The following is a 14,247-nucleotide window of genomic DNA, read 5'->3' as shown; positions in this document are numbered from 1 at the left end:
GTTTAAGTACTCTTTTAGAGACTAGACTTGCATGTTTGTACTGCTTTTCAAAATAAAACTATGCATTCTAGTCTCATCTCTCATCTTGAATATTGCAAAGGAACCTGTCAAAAGTATTTTATATGTCTGTGTATGTACGTGCTCACATACATATGTGTGTGTGTATGGAAAAATATTTTTATATACCTACATATATACAATATATAAAAAAGAGGGCAACTGTTAAACATTTTTAAAACCATATATTCAGCTGCATATGGATTTTTAACTGTGTAAAACATTTATATTTTGGTGCTTAGAGTTTTATGGTATCTCAGAGACAAAAGTTTCCATATAATTTTTCTTTCCTAGGCTTTCTCCTTCTCCAATAAAACCATAGGTTCTAAATCAAGTTTCAGGTTCTTGTTGTAACTAGATTGGAGACAGTGAAAGTTCTGACAAATCAAAGCCTCACTTCAGCAAATCATGCATGACATGTCTAGGCATAGTCCAAAAACTGCAGGGACAGATGGAACATCTGCATTAAGATTTCGTTCTGTGTCACTACATTTCTAAGAATATGTATATATCTGTAGCTACAGCAGATAGCTAGTTAAAGAGACTTTTTTTTTTTTTTTTTTTTTCCCCAGAATAGGCAAATACATAAGAATTAAATAAAAAAATTTCTAAGGAGCCTGCATATCATCTACATTCTGGTTTTATTTCACAGCAAGAATTTTTTTTTTTTTATGAAAGCCTTTCTCCTTGCTAGTTAATTGAGGCTAGAGTGTTTGCTACAACCTGCATTTATATAGAACCGTTCTCTGTCATTTTATCTAAAATAGATCTGTTTGTGGCAGGATGAATTCTTACAACAGCTTCAGCTTGCTCATCAGCCTTGGATATTGCCGAGTGACACAGAGAGTGAAGGAGTGGAAGCTGACCAAGACAAATGTAAGTATATTTGTTAGGACGAGATAGTATGTCAAAACCCCTCAAACTTTTAACTTCTCTTTTTCATATCTTCAAATCCTGTGAAGATGTCATGCCTGCTCACAGAACCTTTTCTTATAAGTACCAATTACTCATTTATTTTAGGGCTGAACTTTATGGTATTATTTTACATAAGCTTTCCTACAGTCACTGAACAATGACAAAATGATTCACTGACAACAGTTTACTTAGATAAGTGAAACAATTTGTCCTACTGCATTAAAGAAGCTGTTCCAGAGAAGCAGCTTGAAGTTGAAATAGATACTCTGTTTAGTAAATCTGTACTGACCAGCAGAAAAACCCACAAAAAACCCCAATAGCTCTGAAAAGTAGAGCCTTCCTCCTCAGGCCTGTGACTCCATTACCTCTACTTTGCCTGTGCTCTTTTGAATTCCTCTGTATGAAAAAAAAGTTCTTAATCACACAAGTAATCCTTAATATCCTACACTCTTTGAAGCAGTTATCTAATCATGAAAGAAAAGGTCAGCAGGATCATAACCTAAATGACAGAACAAGTAACAAGTAGTAACGTGCTATAAATTGCAATAGATTCAAACTGTAGCAAGTTCCATCTGCCTACAAGGTACCTGTAAATAATCTTGCTGAAAATATTAAATGGTTTGCATTTTCTTTTTTAATTCACAGTAGTTTTGTGATCTGCAAGGGTGAATATGCAAACTATTTCCTAACATATTTTAGGTGATATACTTGAAAAGAACAGATAATTTATTCAGCATGTTTAAAAAACTTCATGCATTCTGCTAAAACTACTTTAAACATGCAGAGTTAAGATAAGAAAAAGTCGATTTCTTCAGAGAATGGAACAGCCGAGTACAGGATTAATGATTAATAATAGTCATGCCAAATAAACTATATCTTTTTAAATTGCGTCACTTAAAAAAATTGAAAGTTTTCTATTCTGATACCTGTTTCACAAATCCATACATAGCCTATGGTTCGACTATGAAATTTCAATTTACATAGTGGAATACTGAAGAACATGTGCCAGATTTCTTAACATTAGTATAGTGTTAAAATGAAGTTCTGTGTGTCCCGCTAATTTTAGTCCAGTTTGACTTGTACCTGAACCTCTCACTTATCTTTGGGCTGAAGCTCACCTTAGGTGGCCAAAGGATGAGCCTCGTACCTGCCTCTTCTGTGCATGTGAATTTTCCTCTGTATTTTTTGTAATGGATTTACAATCCCACAAACATTGGTAGGACTTGCGGTGCACACACAGACTGGTGCTAATTATGTGATGAGGACAGTGGTGCTTCAGGACATACCAGATGCACAGCATGATTCTCTCATAGCTACTGTACCTGAATAGCATGGGTCTGGGGACTTCTAAGCATCCAAGATCCTGTGCTATAAAAGTCCAAGAATCCTGGTAGATCATTGTCACTGCCCAGTGTGACAGAGTGGTAAGTTATAGATAAAAGTTTCAGTCCCACCACCAGATCAGTAGATAGGATTGTAGCCTAACTAGTAACAATTGTTTTTCTTGGATCTGATGGCACTGAGAAAAGAGAAGGGAAAGAAGGTGGCTGTTAGCTATAGATTCTGACCAAAAGTTAAATGTCTCTTAAACACTGACAGGGTTGGGGCATTGGCCATCTCTCTAGGAAACCTGTTCCAGTGCTTGACCACCCTCTCAGTAAACAAATACTTCCTAATGTCCAGTCTAAACCTCCCCTGGTGCAGCTTTGAACCATTCCCACGAGTCCTATCACTGGCTACCAGGGAGAAGAGATCTGCACCTCCGTCTCTGCTTCCCCTCCTCAGGAAGCTGTAGAGAGCAAGGAGGTCACCCCTCAGCCTCCTTCTCTCCAAACTAGACACACCCAAACTCCTCAGCTGCTCCTTACAGGAAATGCCTTCCAGCCCTTTCAGCAGCTTTGTTGTCCTCCTCTGAATGCATTCAAGGACCTTGACATCCTTCTTAAATTATGGGGGCCAGAACTGCACACAGTATTCAAGGTTAGGCTGCACCAATGCTGAATAAAACAGGATAAACACTTCTTTTGACCAGCTGGTTATACTGCGTTTAATGCACCCCAGGCTGCGGTGTGCCCTCTTGGCTGACAGGGCACACTGCTGACTCTTAATCGAGCCTGCTGTCAACCAGCACCCCCAGATTCTTTTCTGCAGGGCTGCTCTTCAGCCACTGCTCTCCCAATTTAGACTTGTGCCCAGCATTACTCTGTCCTAGGTGCAGGATCCGGCATTTGGACTTGTCAAATTTCATCCTGTTAATCATTGTCCAATGCTTCAGTCTATCTTGATCCCTCTGCAAGGCCTCTTGTCCCTCAAGAGAGTCAACAGCACCTCTCACTTTGGTATCATCAGCAAACTTGCCAATTCAACTCCTGCATCCAGGTCATTGACAAACATATTGAACAGAAGTGGCCCTAGAATTGAACCTTGAGGAACTGGTGGTGACTGGTCACCAGCTGGATGTGGCCCCATTCACTACAACACTCTGAGTTCTGCCCTTCAGCCTGTTCTTCACCCAATGCACTCAATGCTCATCACATAGTTGGACAACTTATCCAGAAGGACGCTGTGAGGGATAGTATCAAAAGTCTTAACTAAAATCCAGAAAAAAACTACATCTGCCGCCTTCCCTTTATCCACTAGGCAGGTGACCTTCGCATAGCAGGATATAAAATTAGTTAAACAGCATTTTCCCTTTGTGAACCCATAGCGGCTGCTCAGTTAACTGCAGCGTAGTTAACTGCTGCACCCTTTATAGAAGGACAGTGTTTCTACTAATATAAAGGTGTAGAACAAAAATGTTTGATCAAAGAAATATTTTCTGTGTCTGAAATCTAATAATGATAAATGTTTTTAAAAGTAACAGTACTAATGTTATCATCCCCATCTGAGGTTATGTGCTAGTGTCATTGGCAAGCACAAAGTGCAGAATTGCCACTGCTGACAAAGAGAAGCTGCCAATTTCCACTTGTAAAGTGGAGAGTCGGTGAAGGACTTGGCATACTTGCTGATGCCAGTGCTTGTAGGCAGAGCAGCTGGCAAGATTACACATCATTTTTCACCCTAAACTTAATAAATCTGTGTAGATGTTGTGTGTGTGATTTAGTGTTGAGGGGGCCCAGGAGTTCATAATTTATGAGTTTGAGCAGAAGAGCTGCAAAATTAATCTTTACAATAGCAACACCTGTTCTTTGACTCAGCTTTTAATAAATTATACATGGATAATATTTACCACATTCTTTGACTACTTTGAGATAATAGCAGCCAGGTGTAAAGCTAGTTTTTGGTAATGGGAAAACTAACAATGCAAAAAGAGAAGCTGTGTGAGTCACCTTGAGTTCTTTTAAATTAATACCTTCTGGATAGTGTTCTACAAGAAAAAGAATGAAAAAATTTGGAGTATCAGTTTCAAATGTAGTCAGATTTAAGAGTTTAAAGAGGCTATTTTCAAAGCCAGTGATAGCTGAACAGAGTTGGGCCACTTTGGCATCTCAACATCTCCTAGCAATCATAATTTGCAAAACAGATATAACAGCACACATCTTGTCTTATGGAAATGAGAAATCTAGGTTCTCAGTTCTTGTAAATCAGACTTTACTTTCTAAACCCTTCAGGCTTTCTGACAGCATTTTACAGATTTATCCTTACCAGCAAGATCCAGAGATAACTGGAAGTCAATAATTTTTAAAGCTTCATACCAATTATGACAAAATTTGAAATCAAATAGATACTCACCTAAAAGAGTATAAATGATTACAGATTAAAAGATTTGTTATGTTAAAGAAGAAATTAAAAACATTTTAAAGAAGCATTGCTGATTTCTTTAGCATACCCTCTCCTTCCTCTTTATGTGCTTAATTAAATTTGTGGCCACAATTCAGAGAGAGATATAGGTGTATAATTATTTGCTCTTGTAGTGTAATTTTCATTATTAAAAAATAGGAACCAACACATGCTTTTTAAGAACTACTGTAATTTAGTAACTAGATCTCTTCTGATTGCTGGATGTGTTCTCCTATATTCTGTACACACTGAGCAAAGAGAAGTGAAAACGGCTAAGGCAATATGATCCAAAATCGAGGGGTTTTGGTTCTTTTTTGATTTTATTGCTGGAATTGTTTTTTTCTGTGAAAGTTTCCTTTTGCTAGAGCCAGGTACTGCTCAGAATGAGTAAGAATGACAGAATCAGGCTTGGAGCAGCAACAGTTGATTGCAACCTTTATGTCATTAGCACAAATGCACTCCATTTCTGTCAGTCAAATTCAGATATTTGTATTTGTGATCTGCTCTGATGGAGTATAGCAGTACTGGAAACATCTCTTTTAGTGAGTATGACTTTAGAGCAAGGCTAAATTTGGTTTCTCTAGGGAGTAAGGTAGTTATGAGTCATTGTTCAAATGTATTAGTTGATTTTATGTCTGGTTAATAAGAACATAATATTTGTAGTTGGAAATTTTTCCCAGTAACTTGTAAATTCACTATAAATATGTGTACTTTTTGTCCCAAAAGTGAATCTGGGCTGAACTTCTGGGACATTTTAATTCCAGATTTATGAATCATCTGGAGAAACCTATTGGTATCTTCCTTTCATTTCATATTTCGAGAGTGGTAATAGAAATTTGAGTAAAAAAGTAGTATTTTCCCTTCTCACATAACCTTTCTAAGCAGTGTCATAAAGCTTTTGTCTGCTTGGGGTATGAGTCATTTTCCAGTTTATCCAGTGTGTGCTTACATATGTTAAAGAACATATGCTGTCTCTCATTCTCTCTACCAGTGGCTTAGCTACGTATTTTTCTTGAGGCAGTTCTATGTCCACTTCAAAAATGGGATACCAGTCAGCATTTTGTTCCTGTAAACAGAATTTCTCCAGGCCTATTGGATGGTCTTGGCTGAAGGACTTCTAACACCCATAGCTGAAGCTGCATCATTTCATATAATTGCTTTTTAAGTCTGAAAATGAGACAAACTAATTTTCTAGCATGAAAACTTACCCACTTGGATTTAATTATTTCTAAATAGTGAAACAAAAGTAGAGATTGACATTATTTCTACCAGAAGTTAGGTGACTGTTGAATGGTGAGGGAGAGTTCAAATACAGCTAGAGAAAGTTGAAATCAGATTCAAGTTTCCTATTTTTTGGACATATGTGCTTAAATCCAAAGCTGCCATAATTTCCTTACACTATTAAGACTTTAGCTCATGTCACTTTATTTGTACTGACTAATATTTGGTTTTATCTTGGAGACGTTTACACTGAACTAAATATTTGGGAGGAAGAGGCTAATTTCCATTGCAGTGAGGAAAAAAATTCTCAAAATTTGTTTCAGTACAGAAAATGGTTTACAGTACAGCTTCCAAACCTAAGGATATCTTTTTCTGCAATTTGCATTATCATCGTAAACTTGGATTCCCAAAGACATTTAATATAATAAAAAATGACACTGTAATTTAAAAAATGGCATAGAGAATTATCAGGGCACACATTAGGTAAATTAAAAGCTAGCTCACTGAGGAATCAAAAACTAGAGTTTCTAATGGGAAGATATAGATGAATGGGGCTCTTTAGGGTCTGATAGGTTTGGATAATTGGTGGGAAGGACAAGTTGAAGTTATTAAATGATATGAATCCCCTGGTATAATGGCCACATTCCAGTAAAATGCACTTTATTATAACCAGATGAAATATATTTGAACTAAATGAAATGTATCTGGCACCAGAGAAACATATCTGTCTCTGCTGCACAATAATGAGGCTTTGTCCTGGAAAGCAGTGACCTAATGGATTTAGGATGATCACAGAAGACCTTCTCAGTGTGAGCTCTCAGCATAATGCTGTCACAAAGAAGGGTATACCATTCCTTGAATGCCTAAGAAGTTAACTAGCAAAGAAATTATTCCACATAATATCAATAAAAAACTGTGGGTTTGGTGTCTTGCCATTAAAAAATATTAGAATTGAGATATTTCAGAAGATGATTAAAAATGATGCAGGGCTTGGGAAATCCTGTTAGAAGGTCACCTCACCTGAAGGCATTCAACTAGGAACCTCGGAGATGACTTGGTATCTGTAGGTAGACTTTTAAATAAAAAAGATTCAACTCATCAAACTATGATGAAGGAGAATAAATGCTATGTCCTAGCAACCAGGAGCCTTAAGCATTGTAAGAAAAATATAAGGGAGGCAATGGACTTGGAGTCATTAACATGAGGTGATAGGGCTTTCTAAAAGACAGATGATGGGTAATACAGTGGGAGATTCTGTGGGCTCTATAGAAGTATATGGGAGGTCAAACCAGATGATCACAGCAGGATTTTTTCTCTTGGTGTCTATGAGTATACTCACTCATTCTTATAAAGAGCAGTCCAAATGTGCAATTTCAGTTCCTTTCCTGGACGTTACGTGTTAGGCATTGATAAAGATTGGCATGATATAAAGATCATGATTGTACATTTATGCTACCTGATTTCTTACAAACCCTTGAGAATGTGCATAACTGTATGTACATTTAAACACATTTTTGTGATTTTTATTCCAAGGTCTATTTTAGTGATTTCAAACTGTAAAGCTCGTCCCTGTCTCGTCTTGTCCTGTTGCCCCACCACCACCCCGTCCCCGTCCCCCCTTGCTTTTATTATCATAATTTGTCCTTGGAATATAAAAATCATTTCCTTGAGAAGACAGGGTGCCTCTGGACAAAGTAATGGCTGTCCTTAGTGATCCAAAAATATATAGCTGGGAAATATAACATATGACTGTTTGGATTAATATTGACCATAACAAATACATTAATAAAATACTGTTAAACTTTACTGTGCTCTAGATAGTCATAGAAGTCCATAGGTCTCAAAGAACAAAATAGGTTGATGTTAATTTTATCTACGTGAGTGTCCAACATTAAATGGCAGTATATATAATAGCAGTGATATCAATGTTTTGCTTTTAAAAGTATTTTTTTTAATTCCAAAAACATTTACAAGTGGAATTCTAAGCTTTCATGAAAAAAATATTGGCTGTCCTTAATTTCTGAATTCCAAAGAGTTCTATGCCTTGTATAAATCACTCTGGAAATATAAGTTCAACAGATAATCATCTATGCTCATCACTAAAAACACTGTACTAAGCTTTATTAGAATTTTATTCCAAAGTAAGAATACAAACGTACATTGATTTATATAGGTCACAATCAGAATTTTTCACTAGCTGTACATTGATACAGCAGGATATATATAATAATACAAGAACTCGTGATTTGAATCACAAACTATAGTGTATGTGTTGCAATACAGGTTGTTTAATATTGCGCTGTAAAACGATCAGTCTAAAAGGACATAATAAAAAATAATAAACTTCTATGAAAGTAAAACTCTTCTCTAATATTAAAGAATTTCAGAAAATGAAATAATCTAAAGCTTTTACTGACTAATCACAGACAACCAGTTAACAAGGCTAGCCATTGTAGCAAAGAAATGTAACTTTTTGACAGGAATACTGCCTAATTTGCTGCATGTTGATGAAGGAACTTCAACTAAATCACTTGATTCTATTTTGATTATATCAGATTGATCCATCCCCTTTTAGACTTTGGTCTTCCAAAACACTCGTTGAGTAAAGGTAACTTAAAAAAAAGGTAGCTTTTTGTGAAAGCATGCAGTGAACTAAGAACTGATCTCATTCAAAAATCTCCAAGAGTATTTTTACTCAGATAATTCAGTCCTGTGTTGTTGCTCAGCCCTGTGGCTGCCCAACACCTTGTGCTGCACAAATCAGGAGGAGCTATGGAGAATATCTGAGTCTGACAGTGGTGAGCTGAAACTGCTTCATCTGGCCTTTCAACCAAAAAGTGCTCATGAAGCAATACACCTAGGGTTTTAGTAAAGACAAGTGACTATAACTCTATGAAAATTGTGAAGTGCAAAGTCATCCTATGGAACTGCATCTGGACTTAGAGGGGCATATCAGCTGGGGGACTGCTGTCCAGACTTACCAGTTGGAAGGAACTGGCCATTTCATGTGTCCTTTGTAGTACAGAGCATTTGAAAGAGATAGGGAACAAATTACACTGATGGGCTCATTCTATTTTGCCTTTCTTGATTCCTTCATTTGTCATGCTGGCTGAGTGCTTTCACTACAGGCCAAGAAGATCTTGCTGTAAACCTGTATTTATTCCATCTAGTTGTCCCAGCTTTTTTCAAGAGCTATCAAACCCAGTCAACTTTCACTAGTGCCTTGTGTAGTTACCTAAAGCAGTGAAGAAGAAAGAGCAGGAAGTAGGTCTGAAGTACTACCAAAGCACATTGGTCATGTTCTGTACCTACTTATCACTCAATTTGTTTGAATGCAAATGACCCCATGAAGTGCAAGATCTGGGGAGCAGCAAACAGGGAGTACCTCCTTTTGCATTAAATAAGGCCTTGAAAGGCTTTTGACTCCACAACTGACTGATTGATTCAGCAGAGGAGCCAGATTGCTGTAGAAACCAGACAAAATGTAGAATGTTTGACTGTATTCCCAGGGTGCAAAAATGACCAGGAGAAAAAGGATCTATAAAAGAAATCTGTTTTCTTTCTTTGGCCCAGTATTCTCTGAGCTTTTAAAAAAAAATAACATTCCTTATTATCCTTTTGCTGTAAATATGTTTTACAAAGCCAAGATTTATTCTAAGCCAAAACTACAGAAATTCCTCATGAAGAAGAAGGATTTCAAATTCAAGGAGGAAAAGCTCTAACAGAAAAGGTTAAGATTTTGTGACATAATTACTGTGACTTCTTGATCCTGTCAATGAGAAAATACATGAATGTGGAGACTGGGGAAGAGGGAGAAGAGAGGAGAGTTGATCCTTGATATGTGAATTCTGTTCATTTTGGTTAAATCTTGTTTGGCAATGCATAGTGCCAGTACGAATGCTATAGCAGGATCTGGGCAACACTTGCTTTCTCTGTGTCTTATTTCCCTGATCTGCAAAGTGGGATGATAAAATGTGATAACTGACAGAAAAGCTATGAGAAATCACCAGTTAATGTTTCTAAAATGTGTCATGGGTCTGGGCCCCAATTCTAATGTGTATCTGTATTTCTTTCTGGTGTGATTTCATGAAATTTAAAATGGCTGTAGTTTTTCAGTTCTTTTCCCCAAGTCAGTCAGTGATGGCTTCCTGCTTATATTAACTACTTTTAAATTATTGTTATTCCCTTTTATATTGGAGAAATCAAACTGTCAGGGTATGGCTCATCTCACCTATCTTCATCTATATAAAAGTGAGAGAGTCTATTCCAAGCTATTTGTTCACTGAAGTAAGCAGAGAAACAAAGAAACCTCAGAGGACAGCTAGACATCTGTCTTACTGGGGGACTGAGACAGGTTCACTGAATCCCATCACCCCTTCAGGGTATCCTTCATCTCTTGCATCTCCACCTTGATGCTACTCTATTTCATGTCAGCTGAAAGTTCATTTGATCTTGCTAATTTCATTTCTCATCAGTCAAGAATTCCATAATGGTGTCATGGTTTGAGCCTGGTTGGCAGCCAAACACCACGCAGCCACTCTCTCCTCCTCTTCTGGCAATAAGAAGGGACTGATGAGCCAAGCTTGGGGTTTGAGATAGGACTGGGAGGGGTAGATCACCCATTATGGTCATGAGCAAAATGCAGACTCATTAGGGGAAGAAAAAAAGAGCATACTTTTGTTACAGACACTAACAACACTTAAAAGAGTAGCACAGTGAGAAGCATTGCCACATCTTGAGAACACCTTCCCCCCACCCCTCCCTTCTTCCCGGGCTCAGCTCTGCTCCCGATATCTCTACCTCCTCCCCCAGTGGCGCAGGGGCAGGGAATGGGGGGTGCAGTCAGTGCTGCCACTTCTTCTGTCTTCGGTGGGGGGAGCTTCTGGAACTTATTCCCCCTGATCCAATGTGGTCCCCCTCTCACAGGAGAGAGTTCTCCATAAACTTTCTCTGGCATGAGTCCCTCCCATGGGCTGCAGTATTTCCTTACACTGTTCCAGTGTGGATCACCAACATTCTCCAACCTGGAGTCCCTCCCACGGGCTGCATCCCTTCCTGAGCTGCTCTGGCGTGGGACACCCCCACATGCTGCAATCCTCCCAGTGCTGAACTACACCAGCAGGGCTACTTTTTCCAACAAGACCGCGGCCTTCTTTAGGCATAGCACCTTCATCATCCAGGCAAAACACCATAAATCAGTGTCTGCTCCACCCTAGATCTCCGTGGGTGGCAGGGGGGGGCTGCCCTGCCATCTCCCCACAGGATACAGGGGGGTCTCTGCTCTGGCACACCTCCCCCCTATTTTCTTCCTCCGTTCCTCCACTGACCTTGGTGTTCATGCAGCTGCAGCAACTCCTCCTCACAAGTCTGACTCCTCCTCACTATGTTCCTTCTTAAATATGTTATCGCAGAGGTGCAGCTGACTGGCTCAGTTTTTTATGCAGAGGTGGAGCTGACTTGGATCTGGGGGAGCTTTGAGAAGCTTCTCACAGGGGGCCGCCCATATAGCCCCCTCCCCTGCTTCCTAAAAACCCCACCACTCACTCAGACCCAAGACAAATGGATATGGGGTAGCACAGAATATATTTTCTGGCTGGCATCCCGTTTCCTTCTGCAGCCAAGAAGACCACAGTCCCTGGAGGTTTTGTGGGTAACAGTCATGAGAAGAATCTGCAAATGAAAGAGGCTTACATATATTTACTTTTCTTTTTCTCCCCTTAAGACAAATTTGTTACTTAAAGATCAAACTGTGACAGTGCTTGAATATCTGCTAAATGAAGTGCCTCCAAGGAAAACAGTTGTTAAACATTAGGTATAAATGACAAAAAAATACATATAAGTTTAAAACAGAATAAGAACTGTTGCTAAGGTTTCCTAGGCTTTATTTCTTCTTTTTGATGTAGAGGTTTTCATGGTATGTACCTTGTTCTGTTGAATATCAGTACAGTATCAGATATAAAGACCAGGCTTATCACATGGCAAAGTGAAACTTAAAGATCTTGCTCCAATTGTATTTAATTGATTAGCTGGAGATAATGGCACTAGTTTGTTCCTGCCAAGTTTCTTTAATGTCCTAAAGAGGGCTTACATATTTATGTGTTCAAAAGGAGTGCATAAATGTGAAGCTGCTGTGCCTGATTTCCTTCAGTGTTTGAAAATGGCAAAGTGAAGGCTGCTAAGGTAGCATACAAACCTTTATATATTCAGCTGTGTAATTAAATGTGGTTGTGGTGTTTATTTCCAGTTTATAACCCTGATTCTCTAACTGGATCCATGTAATATGTCCAGTTGCAGCGTTACATCTTTTACAAACGATTGTGGGGTGACAGGTTGTGTTACAGTCAGCAACATTTGCAAAACAATATTTCAATATGCATATGTAAGTATTTGTAAAAGCTAAATTTCCATTTTGCATTGGGGACGGTTTTCAACCTGAACACAAGCAGAAATGAAAACATTGCTGTCTTAGCTTATCTGATTCATCACAGTTGCCTATTATGTTTGATGCTTTTTGCAACACTGGTCATTTTTTTTGCCATCTATTATTACTATTGAAAAAGAAGCAGCAGAAAAATGCTCCAAAACACTGTGTAATTGGAACAAATAATATAACTAAAGAAGCTGTGATTTGCTTCTGATTATTTTAAACATAAAAACAAATCAGGATTCATCAAAATACTGATCAGTGTTTCTTATTCAAGTGTGAGATCAGCATGATGGAAAACTATTACAAAATGCAAACTCAGGAAGGGATTAATTTTTCCTTTTATCCTATTTTTGTGTGCATTACATTTTAGCCCTAATTTCTGTGTTTTTCTGTTTGATTTCATAGGTTTGTGAAATGAGTGGGATTGGTGAAGAACAATTTAATTAAAACAAAATTACGGTGATCAAAACTACACCTGAAAATTTGCTTTAGTTTATACATAATAATTTTAAATAAAGTTATTTTTCTAGTATCAGCAGTACATAAGTGGAACCGCTCTGATATGCGGATGCTGTAATGCACTGAATCAGAGTATTTACTGTGGTACAGTGGCCTTAGGAAAGAAGGGTAACTGTCGCCTTTTAGTATAAAGTTACTATAACATTTTTGTTTAGTTTATACCCCTCTTATTTTGGATTGACATTTGATAAACTAAACTCTGCCTGACCAAAACAAACTTTACCTAGAGATTTTATGTATTTTAACTTGTCTAAGGTTTTCTACTCCTTATATTTTTGTAATCTTTACTCTTTTTTAGATTAATAAACATTAAAGTATTCGCCCACATCTGCCAATGTGTATGTCCCATTCAGGTCTCACAGAGAACTGGCTGTTCACTCATAGTCACCTGCAGAGAGAGGTCAGAAGGGGGGTGAGTGAAAGAGTATGTGTGTGGGTAGCAGAAACAGGTGTTGCCCCTGCCCCATAGCTTTGTATTGAGTTTATCTACTTTGATCTCTGAAACAAATAAAGACTCTGTTAAAAAGGGAACATATCAATAAGGAATGAAGCATGCATGCAAAAATAAAGCACCTAAAGGAATTTCATATATATGATAAAGTGTTAGTTACCCATATGGATTACTGAAACAAATTTGCTGTTTAAAATAAGCTAACTGATGTGTGCTGTGTGCTTGGAACTTTAGAAGATGCTTTTGCACAGACATCAAATGAAGGGATGTGGCAGTTGCATTTACTGATTTCATTTACCTGTTAATTCTGTCAAGTGTGTTCTCAATTTCCTTTGTCTTCAATTATGTACGCTTGGTTCCTGTATCTTAGACATAATGATATAATGAAATTGCTTGCAACTATGAAAAAAGTACAATATAACAAACCATCTATTTGTTTGAGAAATAAAAATTAATTGTCTGTCATGAATGTTTCACAGTGTGAACTTTTTTTGCTGTCTCGCAAACATACAGTGCTAAAAACATGGAAAGTGTATGGTCTGTCTTAGTCATGAGCAAGTAAAATGGAAGGTAACATTGTGATGAACAAGTACTTGCTATATGTATCATCACAGCGTAGACTTCCTATATGTAAAATATTTAACATACTGGAGCCCCGTGGGGATAGTCCCTTGAAATTCATTTCAGGAATGGGCTTAATTAGTGATCAGTAAAGAAAATCTGTTATGCTGTGTGTATTTGCAATATACTTGAGGACTCATTTGCATATAGGAGAGCATATTATCAGTGATATGCTATATTTAGTCAGCTGTGCTCAGTAAAGCATTCTTGTAAAACTAATATCTCCTTTACATGGGTTTTATTCTTCCTTAGTGGC

General features: G+C 37.8%; 1 protein-coding gene across 2 annotated transcripts in view; it reads left to right on the top strand.

Moving 5' to 3' along the window:
• CUNH8orf34 (chromosome unknown C8orf34 homolog) overlaps window positions 1-13,794 on the top strand; it is a 172,094-nt gene extending 158,300 nt beyond the window's left edge. For both annotated transcript variants that reach the window (XM_042786202.1, XM_042786200.1), the window contains 2 exons: window positions 840-933; window positions 12,806-13,794. In XM_042786202.1, the coding sequence (XP_042642136.1) occupies window positions 840-933; window positions 12,806-12,813 (102 nt within the window). In that variant the 3' untranslated portion in view covers window positions 12,814-13,794. The remainder of the gene's footprint in view (window positions 1-839; window positions 934-12,805) is intronic.
• The last annotated feature ends 453 nt before the right edge of the window (window positions 13,795-14,247 follow it).

This window comes from Tyto alba, unplaced genomic scaffold (assembly GCF_018691265.1).
Source record: "Tyto alba isolate M040663 unplaced genomic scaffold, T.alba_DEE_v4.0 Super-Scaffold_9, whole genome shotgun sequence".
In the NCBI taxonomy this organism is placed as follows: domain Eukaryota; kingdom Metazoa; phylum Chordata; class Aves; order Strigiformes; family Tytonidae; genus Tyto; species Tyto alba.
Note: the sequence above shows the minus strand (reverse complement) of the source record. Positions and strands in the feature narration are given on the sequence as shown.